This window comes from Oncorhynchus gorbuscha, linkage group LG22, assembly GCF_021184085.1.
Source record: "Oncorhynchus gorbuscha isolate QuinsamMale2020 ecotype Even-year linkage group LG22, OgorEven_v1.0, whole genome shotgun sequence".
Taxonomy (NCBI): Eukaryota; Metazoa; Chordata; class Actinopteri; order Salmoniformes; family Salmonidae; genus Oncorhynchus; species Oncorhynchus gorbuscha.
The window spans coordinates 6,458,442-6,470,763 of NC_060194.1; the positions used below are offsets into that span (position 1 = coordinate 6,458,442).

Genomic DNA, 12,322 nt, shown 5'->3' on the forward strand with positions numbered 1-12,322 from the left:
TCAGGAAGACAGTGAGTTGCTGCGCTCTTTCAACCCCAAAAAATGGAGGAAAGGGAGATTCGATTTAGGTGATAGTTTATTTTTTTCAGGAGAGGCTTTCTTACTGCCACTTTTAGTGAGTTTGGTACACATTCGGAGGATAGGGAGCCATTTATTGTGTTCAACATAGGAGGGGCAAGCACAGGAAGTAGCTATTTCAGTAGTTTAGTTGGAATACGGTCCAGTAGACAGCTGGAAGATTTAGATGCCATGATTATTTTCGTGAATGTGTCAAGAGATACAGGATTACAAAACTTGAGTGTCTCCATTGATCCTCGGTTCTCACAGTTCGGTGCAGACTCAGGACAAGTGGGTTTTGGAGAAATACTCAGATTCAAAGTGGAGTCCTTCATTTGCTTTCTAATGACCGGGATCTTTTCGTTGAAGAAGTTTGTGAATTCATCACTGCTGAAGTGAAGGCCGTCCTTACTTGTGGAATGCTGCTTTTTAGTTAGCTTTGCGACAGTATATATTTTGGGGGGATTGATTTATTCTCCTCAATCAGGTTGGGAAAGTAGGCTGGCCAAGCAGCCGTGAGGGCTCTTTGATTTTGCACGGTACTGTCTTTCCAAGCTAGTCGGAAGACTTCCAGTTTGGTGGAGCACCATTTACGTTCCAATTTACAGATATTTTCTGTATACCAGGGAACTAATTTTTTGTTTTTTGTTTTTAGAGGTGTGACTGCATCTACGGTATTACGCAATGTTACATTTAGATCCTCGGTTAGGTGGTTAACAGATTTTTCCTTGGGCAGGTGGAGGGAGTCTGTCAGGGCATCTAGGAGTCTTTGGGTTGTCTGAGAATTTATTTTGCGGCTTTTGATAAGTCTTGGTTGGGGTTTGAGCAGATTATTTGTTGCGATTTCAAACGTAATAAGATGATGGAATGATAGTCCAGGATTATGAGAAAAAAACATTTAGAACTAAACAACATGATAAATCATTATTATACAATTATTTGTCTTCATTGAGTAAAGATATATACGTTCCCTTGTAAGGAACCTATGAGCGATGGTTTCATACAACGTTTCATACAAACATCTGTATTTATTTACCACAAAGTCACTAATGCTTACGCCACATGTGGTGAGTCAAGAATGACAGCTGTTCCCAAGGATAGAAGGATACACTTGTTTTCATTGATTAAATACTCTCTTTACTTTAACATTTTGGGTTACATTTATCGTATAATTATGGCAATGCCAACACTGTAGCGATGTAATAAACCAAATGTAATACATATAATTAAGTACTCCAAGGTTATATTTACTTGCATAAAGGTGAAAAATCCCTTCCCAAGGTCAGAGGTCTTTCCTTCAGTAGTGTGTTCCCTGCCAAACCAAATTTGGCTTGTTTGTGTTTGTGTGCTGTGGTTTGGCTCTCCCTGGGACCTTTCCCTCTTTTTCCTCAGCTCTTACACAGGAGCTCAGTCAAACCCAATCTGGCAATCGTCATGACTACCTGTTTAGATAGGGGTGGGCATTTAAAAAGGGGCCAACCTGGCATCCTGTCAGCCCCTCTCTCTCTCTCTCTCTTTGAAATGATGATGACTTTTTGGCTATCAGATGATTGATAAGATCAATGAGACTGGTTCTGTTTTGGGTCTGTCGCTGTCCCGCTCTTATGAAATCATAACCCTGGCTGCAGCTTCCTCAAATTTAGGCATGTTAATTGGAAGTTCCCTGTCGTATGGTCATTCAGTTTCAAAAAGTTGTATTTTCATGAGATTTAGCACAAAGAAATTTAAATGAAGGAGGGATTTTTGACATGTATTAGGATGCTACATTTATGTCAATAATGCTCCAGACAATTTTTTAAGTTCAGGAAAAACATTATTATTCAGGAAAAACATTTCATATTTCATATTGTCTTCCCTGTATGTAGCTGTCGGAGCTGTTCCTGCACTTGGCCTTTCAACTGAGAGCCCTGTCCCTGCCTCAGCTCAGAACACTGTGGCATGACGCCTCCTTCAAGTGCCGTAACGACTGGTCAGTTCCCTTCAGCCACTGTTCTCTCCTAAATGTATCCTGGGTAGTGTTATGTAGGGCACACTATAAAAAAATGCTTTGCCGTGTAAAATGTACACATGTGTTCTTCATGGACAGTACCTCCCGTTTTCATTCGGTTTCAAAACGTTTCCTCCCTACTGAACACGGCCCTACAATATACTGACTGGGCTGATTCTTGTCAAGCCTTGTACCAGCGTTTTAACGCAATAGAGGCAGTGGAACGCTTGTTTATGGTTTCCCTAATGAGAAAAATACACAGCTCTGGGGCAGGGTATGGACAGAGAGGAGTCTGTCTGTGGGACAGCAGCCATCTTTGCGTCTATAGCTCCTCCCCGAAACAACTTGCTAGTCATCCCCAGGTTGATTGAAACTACAGGCAAAATCAAAACGGTGTCCTCTCTGCCATATTCTTCGCTGTGGCTGAGATTAGTTTTATTGTTCTTTAGTCACGAAGCGCTTCCGTTATGACTCACCCAAGGACACTGGACATATTGTGTATATCAATGAAATTGACGCTTTTGATGAATCATTATTTAGAAAGTCCCCCTGAAGTGGGAATATGTGACTGAATCGGTGCTGTCCATTCCCGGCAGTTGATTACTCTGTTGACTGTGCTGTCGTTGCAGGCAGCCTCTCTTGGACGGCCTACCGGCGTGTGGCTCAGAGGAATGCATCGCCCTCTTAACAGACCTCATCCGGGACGAGGAGATAGAGCAGGAGCGGGCCCACTCTTTTCTCACCACCATCGCCCTCATCCCTCACCCCTCACCGCACACCGTCGGCTCCGTCAACGTACGTAGGTCTGAAGGGACGTTCTGTGGGGATATTGACTTTGGGTCGAACAAAAACAGAGGTTTAGATACGGTGCCGATTTTATTGAGTTGAAGTATATGGCTGAGAATGTGCAATATAGGTCGACATATGATTCAAAATCGTCGCAGGAAACTCAACCGACACCTTTACTCCGCGACACTGTTGAGGTCCCATCCAACAACGCAATGCTTTGGCGTCACCCATTAAACACATAATCAGAGATAAACATACAAATATAACGGGCCCATAGTATAAGGACGTTGTTTTTCCGCTCCTTTTCTCTCAGGCGTTGCTGAAGACACCTGAGGTGTGGACCAAGGCCCTGTTGACTGGTTCTTCCCTGGTCCACCTGCTATGTCGGAGGAGCCAGTCTCCCTGTAGTCTCATCCCCCAGGTCCAGAGCTTCATACAGGCACTGAAAGACACCCTGGGAGAGGGCTGTGGAGGAGACAAAACAGAGGTACCTAGACACAGAATTAGATTTGACTCCATATACACAGATTATGATGGCGTGCTGGTATTGGAGTTTTTATCACCGTCTGGTGATTGTGCTGTATTTAAAATGTGATATTACAGTGTGTATTGCGTGGTTCATACTTGACCTGGCTCCTGAACCTGAGCATCTCAATGGCTGCTGCTTCTGCTGATGATGATAAAGATAGCAGCAATAAGCAGGATGATGATGATGATGATGATGATGATGATGTAAAGTGATGATTCATCCTACAGCTGCTCTACGCATTGAAAGCAGTGGGAAATGCAGGCTTGGCTGCTTCAGCTCTCATCCCTCAGCTAAACCTCTGCATACAGAGCCATTCCACCCCTCTGGAGCTGAGACTCACTGCCCTACAAGCTTTCAGACGCATCCCCTGCAATGCTGACGTGAGTAGGGTGGCAGATAATGGTCACGTTTCTAGGGATAACCTCTGGGATTGAAGTGAACTTTAAAACAAAGAACTGTTTCCCCTCAGTTCAAGGTTTAGAAATAGGATTTTGTTTTCTTCTGGAGCCTGGTTTGTGTTTAATTGGAATAAGCTGAGAAACCGTGTCTCACGGAATAAAGCCTTGATTGATTTAATCATTTCAAGTAGCAGAGGTCCCAATGAAGAGACAAGACAATACCTTACTGTCCAAGAGGACTTTACAGTTCAAACATGATTTGACTTGAATACATTTGACTTGAATACATTTGACTTGAACACATTTGACTTGAATACATTTGACTTGAATACATTTGACTTGAGTACATTTGACTTGAATACATTTGACTTGAGTACATTTGACTTGAATACATTTGACTTGAGTACATTTGACTTGAATACATTTGACTTGAATACATTTGACTTGAACACATTTGACTTGAATACATTTGACTTGAGTACATTTGACTTGAATACATTTGACTTGAGTACATTTGACTTGAATACATTTGACTTGAATACATTTGACTTGAATACATTTGACTTGAATACATTTGACTTGAATACATTTGACTTGAATTGTGTGAAATATCCTGTTGTACTAAAACAATTCAGTCGGTATACTGTTCATACCACAGGAGGTTGGTTGCACCTTAATTTGGGAGGATGGGCCCGTGGGAATGACTGGAGGGAAGTAAGTGGAATGGTAGCAAATACATATTTTCTGTGTTCCATTCCGTTCCATTCGCGCCGTTCCGGACATTATTATGAGCCGTCCTCCCCTCAGCAGCCTCCTGTGGTTCATTCTGTAATCAGAAGGATCTCTTCACGTGGATTCACGCTGACGTTGTGGGGATATTGAGGTGACCTCGGGGCGAGGGGTCTGTGACTGACAGCTCTTTGCTTCTCCAGAGGGGGTCTGTGCTGCGGCTCTACCGTGACCACCAGGAGGAGGTGGAGGTCAGGATCGCTGCATACCAGCAGATAATGCACTGCCCTGACCCCGAAGTGCTTCGAGCAGTGAAGACGACTCTGAGCCATGAGACCTCCAGCCAAGGTTTGGGAAAAAAGGGTTCCAAAAGGGTTCTTCGGCGCTCCCCCATAGGGACATTTTGGTATCCTCATACGATTCTATTTTAGGTCCTAGATTGCACCAGTGCTTCATTTGTAAATTGCAAGGTGCCGGAACAAAACGTGAGCCAGAGAGGAGAGTGACTTAGGAGACTCTGTGGTCCTGGAAAGCATGAAAAATAAATCACCTTTATAATAAAGCATTGCATGGATTATCATCGCGTTTGCGTGCTAGCATAGAGGAGAAGCATAGAGGAGAAGCATAGAGGAGAAGCATAGAGGAGAAGCATAGAGGAGAAGCATAGAGGAGAAGCATAGAGGAGAAGCATAGAGGAGAAGCATAGAGGAGAAGCATAGAGGAGAAGCATAGAGGCGCGTGCAGAAGTTGCACACATGAGGAACACTTTTTGTAGCCTATGTTCCGGGAAAACTGTTGCCTTTTATAAACGCATTTCATGCAATTCATTTCATGCGAGGTCCTCTGGTATCACGGCTCTTGCAGCATGAACTGACATGTTGTCCACCCAATCAAAGGATCAGAGAATTAATCTAGTACTGAAAGCACAAGCTACAGCTAGATAGCCCTGCAGTGCATCAAATCTGTTGAGGAGTTGACTCAAAGAGAGAGAAAGACAATAGTTGAAGTTTTGAATTAATTTCTTCAAAAATGAAGGGGAAGCGAGAGAGAGAGAGAGAGATAGCTATATATATCTTTTGTAATGGAAGTGAAAGTATATATATATATATATATATATATATATATATATATATATATATATATATATATATATATATATCCATTACAAAAAAGATTGAAGTTTTGAAACTGCAGTATAAGTGAATGCTATGTTGCCTAGTTGGCTCTGGCTATCCAACACTGGAACTCTTCCAAGTCAAGGTAAGCTTTTGGCTTTATTAATTTATTGCCACTGGGGCCCGCCAGTGTAACTGTTACAATCATGCACTGCATGACTGTAGCTAGCGGGTTTACTAATGCGTTCGTTCTAGGAGCTATGTGGACTGACGTTAGATAATATGGTGACAACAATGTAGGCTGTGTGTTATGATAGGAAGGTTTGGCTTGGAAAGTTTTTTTCGCCTGGTCACAGATAGCTAATGTGTTGTGCACTGAAGTCCACAAGCTAAGGGAAAAAGTGAGAGGAGGAGAGCACGTAGATGCGAGAAGGAATTATACAGTGTTCAAAGTGATCATGCTGTTTGTATGTGGCTGCTATGAAAGTAAACTGTGTTTGCGTGTGATCAGGGCTGTATTCATTCAGCAAATTCTGTTGAAAAACAGAATCAAACTGAAGGAAACAGGGTTAAACATACCTGAATTTGTCCAATAGAAACTCTCGTTGGACTAATAATTGGACTAATAGAAACTGTTGGACTAATAATTACACCATATGCACAAAAACCTTTCTTCTTTACCAAGATAATCTATCCACCTGACAGGAGTGGCATATCAAGAAGCTGATTAACCCTAAGGTCGATGTCAGTGCCCCCACGTAAATCTAATTAGCATAATAAAAACTTATTTTGGGGCTAATAGTGCTATGGCCAAATAACATTTTTCATCCAACATTTTTTTTGTGTGATTTTTTGTTGTTGTTGATACGGCTCTTATTGTCCCCAGCACAAGGGCTTCAACTGAACCGGGCGGATGGCAGACAGTGTAGTATGTATGGCGTCGTGTATGGCGTTGTGTATGGCGTCGTGTATAGCGTCGTGTATGGCGTCGTGTATGGCGTTGTGTATGGCGTCGTGTATGGCGTCGTGTATGGAGTTGTGTATGGCGTTGTGTATGGCGTCGTGTATGGCGTCGTGTATGGCGTTGTGTATGGCGTCGTGTATGGCGTCGTGTATGGCGTCGTGTATGGCGTCGTGTATGGCGTCGTGTATGGCGTTGTGTATGGCGTCGTGTATGGCGTCGTGTATGGCGTTGTGTATGGCGTTGTGTATGGCGTTGTGTATGGCGTCGTGTATGGCGTTGTGTATGGCGTTGTGTATGGCGTTGTGTATGGCGTTGTGTATGGCGTTGTGTATGGCGTCGTGTGGGTGAGCGGTTAGCTGATGTCAACATTGTCAACAGAGTATCCCATAGCAGGCATAAGCTACGGACATTGAACACAATTGCCTTTTATTGATGGCAATTTGAACGCAAAGAGATACCGGGGTGAGATCCTGAGGCCCATTGTTGATAATCTATCCACCTGACAGGAGTGGCATATCAAGAAGCTGATTAACCCTAAGGTCGATGTCAGTGCCCCCACGTAAATCTAATTAGCATAATAAAAACTTATTTTGGGGCTAATAGTGCTATGGCCAAATAACATTTTTCATCCAACATTTTTTTTGTGTGATTTTTTGTTGTTGTTGATACGGCTCTTATTGTCCCCAGCACAAGGGCTTCAACTGAACCGGGCGGATGGCAGACAGTGTAGTATGTATGGCGTCGTGTATGGCGTTGTGTATGGCGTCGTGTATAGCGTCGTGTATGGCGTCGTGTATGGCGTTGTGTATGGCGTCGTGTATGGCGTCGTGTATGGAGTTGTGTATGGCGTTGTGTATGGCGTCGTGTATGGCGTCGTGTATGGCGTTGTGTATGGCGTCGTGTATGGCGTCGTGTATGGCGTCGTGTATGGCGTCGTGTATGGCGTCGTGTATGGCGTCGTGTATGGCGTTGTGTATGGCGTCGTGTATGGCGTCGTGTATGGCGTTGTGTATGGCGTTGTGTATGGCGTTGTGTATGGCGTCGTGTATGGCGTTGTGTATGGCGTTGTGTATGGCGTTGTGTATGGCGTTGTGTATGGCGTCGTGTGGGTGAGCGGTTAGCTGATGTCAACATTGTCAACAGAGTATCCCATAGCAGGCATAAGCTACGGACATTGAACACAATTGCCTTTTATTGATGGCAATTTGAACGCAAAGAGATACCGGGGTGAGATCCTGAGGCCCATTGTTGATAATCTATCCACCTGACAGGAGTGGCATATCAAGAAGCTGATTAACCCTAAGGTCGATGTCAGTGCCCCCACGTAAATCTAATTAGCATAATAAAAACTTATTTTGGGGCTAATAGTGCTATGGCCAAATAACATTTTTCATCCAACATTTTTTTGTGTGATTTTTTGTTGTTGTTGATACGGCTCTTATTGTCCCCAGCACAAGGGCTTCAACTGAACCGGGCGGATGGCAGACAGTGTAGTATGTATGGCGTCGTGTATGGCGTTGTGTATGGCGTCGTGTATAGCGTCGTGTATGGCGTCGTGTATGGCGTTGTGTATGGCGTCGTGTATGGCGTCGTGTATGGAGTTGTGTATGGCGTTGTGTATGGCGTCGTGTATGGCGTCGTGTATGGCGTCGTGTATGGCGTCGTGTATGGCGTCGTGTATGGCGTCGTGTATGGCGTCGTGTATGGCGTCGTGTATGGCGTTGTGTATGGCGTCGTGTATGGCGTCGTGTATGGCGTCGTGTATGGCGTTGTGTATGGCGTTGTGTATGGCGTTGTGTATGGCGTTGTGTATGGCGTCGTGTATGGCGTCGTGTATGGCGTCGTGTATGGCGTCGTGTATGGCGTTGTGTATGGCGTTGTGTATGGCGTTATGTATGGCGTTGTGTATGGCGTTAATGTATGGCGTCGTGTATGGCGTTGTGTATGGCGTTGTGTATGGCGTCGTGTATGGCGTCGTGTATGGCGTTGTGTATGGCGTCGTGTATGGCGTTGTGTATGGCGTTGTGTATGGCGTTGTGTATGGCGTCGTGTATGGCGTCGTGTATGGAGTTGTGTATGGCGTTGTGTATGGCGTCGTGTATGGCGTCGTGTATGGAGTTGTGTATGGCGTTGTGTATGGCGTTGTGTATGGCGTTGTGTATGGCGTTGTGTATGGCGTTGTGTATGGCGTCGTGTATGGCGTTGTGTATGGCGTTGTGTATGGCGTTGTGTATGGCGTCGTGTATGGCGTCGTGTATGGAGTTGTGTATGGCGTTGTGTATGGCGTCGTGTATGGCGTCGTGTATGGAGTTGTGTATGGCGTTGTGTATGGCGTTGTGTATGGCGTTGTGTATGGCGTCTTGTATGGCGTTGTGTATGGCGTTGTGTATGGCGTTGTGTATGGCGTCGTGTATGGCGTTGTATATGGCGTTGTGTATGGCGTTGTGTATGGCGTCGTGTATGGCGTCGTGTATGGAGTTGTGTATGGCGTTGTGTATGGCGTCGTGTATGGAGTTGTGTATGGAGTTGTGTATGGCGTTGTGTATGGCGTTGTGTATGGCGTCGTGTATGGCGTCGTGTATGGAGTTGTGTATGGCGTTGTGTATGGCGTCGTGTATGGCGTCGTGTATGGAGTTGTGTATGGCGTTGTGTATGGCGTCGTGTATGGCGTCGTGTATGGAGTTGTGTATGGCGTTGTGTATGGCGTTGTGTATGGCGTTGTGTATGGCGTCTTGTATGGCGTTGTGTATGGCGTTGTGTATGGCGTTGTGTATGGCGTCGTGTATGGCGTTGTGTATGGCGTTGTGTATGGCGTTGTGTATGGCGTCGTGTATGGCGTCGTGTATGGAGTTGTGTATGGCGTTGTGTATGGCGTCGTGTATGGAGTTGTGTATGGAGTTGTGTATGGCGTTGTGTATGGCGTTGTGTATGGCGTTGTGTATGGCGTCGTGTATGGCGTTGTGTATGGCGTTGTGTATGGCGTTGTGTATGGCGTCGTGTATGGCGTTGTGTATGGCGTCGTGTATGGCGTCGTGTATGGAGTTGTGTATGGCGTTGTGTATGGCGTCGTGTATGGCGTCGTGTATGGTGAGTTGTGTATGGCGTTGTGTATGGCGTCGTGTATGGCGTCGTGTATGGAGTTGTGTATGGCGTTGTGTATGGCGTTGTGTATGGCGTTGTGTATGGCGTCTTGTATGCGTTGTGTATGGCGTTGTGTATGGCGTTGTGTATAGCGTCGTGTATGGCGTTGTGTATGGCGTTGTGTATGGCGTCGTGTATGGCGTGTATGTGTATGGCGTTGTGTATGGCGTTGTGTATGGCGTTGTGTATGGAGTTGTGTATGGCGTTGTGTATGGCGTTGTGTATGGCGTTGTGTATGGCGTGTGTATGGCGTTGTGTATGGCGTTGTGTATGGCGTTGTGTATGGCGTTGTGTATGGCGTTGTGTATGGCGTTGTGTATGGCGTTGTGTATGGCGTTGTATAGCGTTGTGTATGGCGTCGTGTATGGCGTTATTGTATGGCGTCGTGTATGGCGTTGTGTATGGCGTTGTGTATGGCGTCGTGTATGGCGTCGTGTATGGCGTTGTGTATGGCGTTGTGTATGGCGTCGTGTATGGCGTTGTGTATGGAGTTGTGTATGGCGTTGTGTATGGCGTCGTGTATGGCGTTGTGTATGGCGTTGTGTATGGCGTTGTGTATGGCGTTGTGTATGGCGTTGTGTATGGCGTTGTGTATGGCGTTGTGTATAAGCGTTAATGTATATAGCGTTGTATGGCGTTGTGTATGGCGTTGTGTATGGCGTCGTGTATGGCGTTGTTATGTATGGCGTCGTGTATGGCGTTGTGTATGGCGTTGTGTATGGCGTCGTGTATGGCGTGGCGTGTATATGCGTTAATGTATGGCGTTGTGTATGGCGTTGTGTATGGCGTCGTGGCTATGTATGGCGTTGTGTATGGCGTCGTGTATGGCGTTGTATGGCGTTAATATGGCGTCGTGTATGGCGTTGTGTATGGCGTTGTGTATGGCGTCGTGTATGGCGTTGTGTATGGCGTCGTGTATGGCGTTGTGTATGGCGTTGTGTATGGCGTTGTGTATGGCGTTGTGTATGGCGTTGTGTATGGCGTTGTGTATGGCGTTGTGTATGAGCGTTGTGTATGGCGTCGTGTATGGCGTTGTGTATGGCGTTGTGTATGGCGTTGTGTATGGCGTTGTGGCGTTATGTATGGCGTTGTGTATGGCGTGTATGGCGTTAATATGGCGTTGTGTATGGCGTCGTGTATGGCGTTGTGTATGGCGTTGTGTATGGCGTTGTGTATGGCGTCGTGTATGGCGTTGTGTATGCGTCGTGTATGGCGTTGTGTATGGCGTTGTGTATGGCGTTGTGTATGGCGTCGTGTATGGCGTTGTGTATGGCGTCGTGTATGGCGTTGTGTATGGCGTCGTGTATGGCGTTGTGTATGGCGTTGTGTATGGCGTTGTGTATAGCGTCGTGTATGGCGTTGTGTATGGCGTTGTGTATGGAGTTATGTATGGCGTTAATGTATGGCGTCGTGTATGGCGTTGTGTATGGCGTTGTGTATGGCGTTGTGTATGGCGTTGTGTATGGCGTTGTGTATGGCGTCGTGTATGGCGTTGTGTATGGCGTCGTGTATGGCGTTGTGTATGGCGTTGTGTATGGCGTTGTGTATGGCGTCGTGTATGGCGTTGTGTATGGCGTCGTGTATATGTGTATAGCGTTATGTATGGCGTTGTGTATGGCGTCGTGTATGGCGTTGTGTATGGCGTTGTGTATGGCGTCGTATATTGTGTATGGAGTTGTGTATGGCGTTGTGTATGGCGTTGTGTATGGCGTTGTGTATGGCGTTATGTATGGCGTTGTGTATGGCGTTGTGTATGGCGTTAGGTATGGCGCCGTGTATGGCGTTGTGTATGGCGTTGTGTATGGCGTTGTGTATGGCGTTGTGTATGGCGTTAATGTATGGCGTTGTGTATGGCGTTATGTATGCGTTGTATGGCGTTAATATATGGCGTTGTGTATGGCGTTATGTATGGCGTTGTGTATGGCGTGTGTATGGCGTTATGTATGGCGTTGTGTATGGCGTTATTGTGTATGGCGTTGTGTATGGCGTTGTGTATGGCGTCGTGTATGGCGTTGTGTATGGCGTTGTGTATGGCGTTGTGTATGGCGTCGTGTATGGCGTCGTGTATGGCGTTGTGTATGGCGTTGTGTATGGCGTCGTGTATGGCGTTGTGTATGGCGTTGTGTATGGCGTTGTGTATGGCGTTGTGTATGGCGTTGTGTATGGCGTTGTGTATGGCGTTGTGTATGGCGTTGTGTATGGCGTTGTGTATGGCGTTGTGTATGGCGTTAATGTATGGCGTTGTGTATGGCGTTGTGTATGGCGTTGTGTATGGCGTTGTGTATGGCGTTGTGTATGGCGTTGTGTATGGCGTTGTGTATGGCGTCGTGTATGGCGTTGTGTATGGCGTTGTGTATGGCGTTGTGTATGGCGTCGTGTATGGCGTTGTGTATGGCGTCGTGTATGGCGTTGTGTATGGCGTTGTGTATGGCGTCGTGTATGGCGTTGTGTATGGCGTCGTGTATGGCGTTGTGTATGGCGTTGTGTATGGCGTTGTGTATGGCGTTGTGTATGGCGTTGTGTATGGCGTTGTGTATGGCGTCGTGTATGGCGTTGTGTATGGCGTCGTGTATGGCGTGTATGGCGTTGTGTATGGCGTTGTGTATGGCGTTA

The 12,322-nt window shown here is 46.1% G+C and overlaps 1 protein-coding gene across 3 annotated transcripts in view; it reads left to right on the forward strand.

The window, feature by feature from the left end:
- The window catches only part of LOC124010189, a 70,301-nt gene that overhangs the window by 6,854 nt on the left and 51,125 nt on the right, over nt 1–12,322 (forward strand). For all 3 annotated transcript variants that reach the window (XM_046322589.1, XM_046322591.1, XM_046322590.1), the window contains exons 9-13: nt 1,923–2,026; nt 2,674–2,839; nt 3,147–3,320; nt 3,590–3,742; nt 4,693–4,837. In XM_046322589.1, the coding sequence (XP_046178545.1) occupies nt 1,923–2,026; nt 2,674–2,839; nt 3,147–3,320; nt 3,590–3,742; nt 4,693–4,837 (742 nt within the window). The remainder of the gene's footprint in view (nt 1–1,922; nt 2,027–2,673; nt 2,840–3,146; nt 3,321–3,589; nt 3,743–4,692; nt 4,838–12,322) is intronic.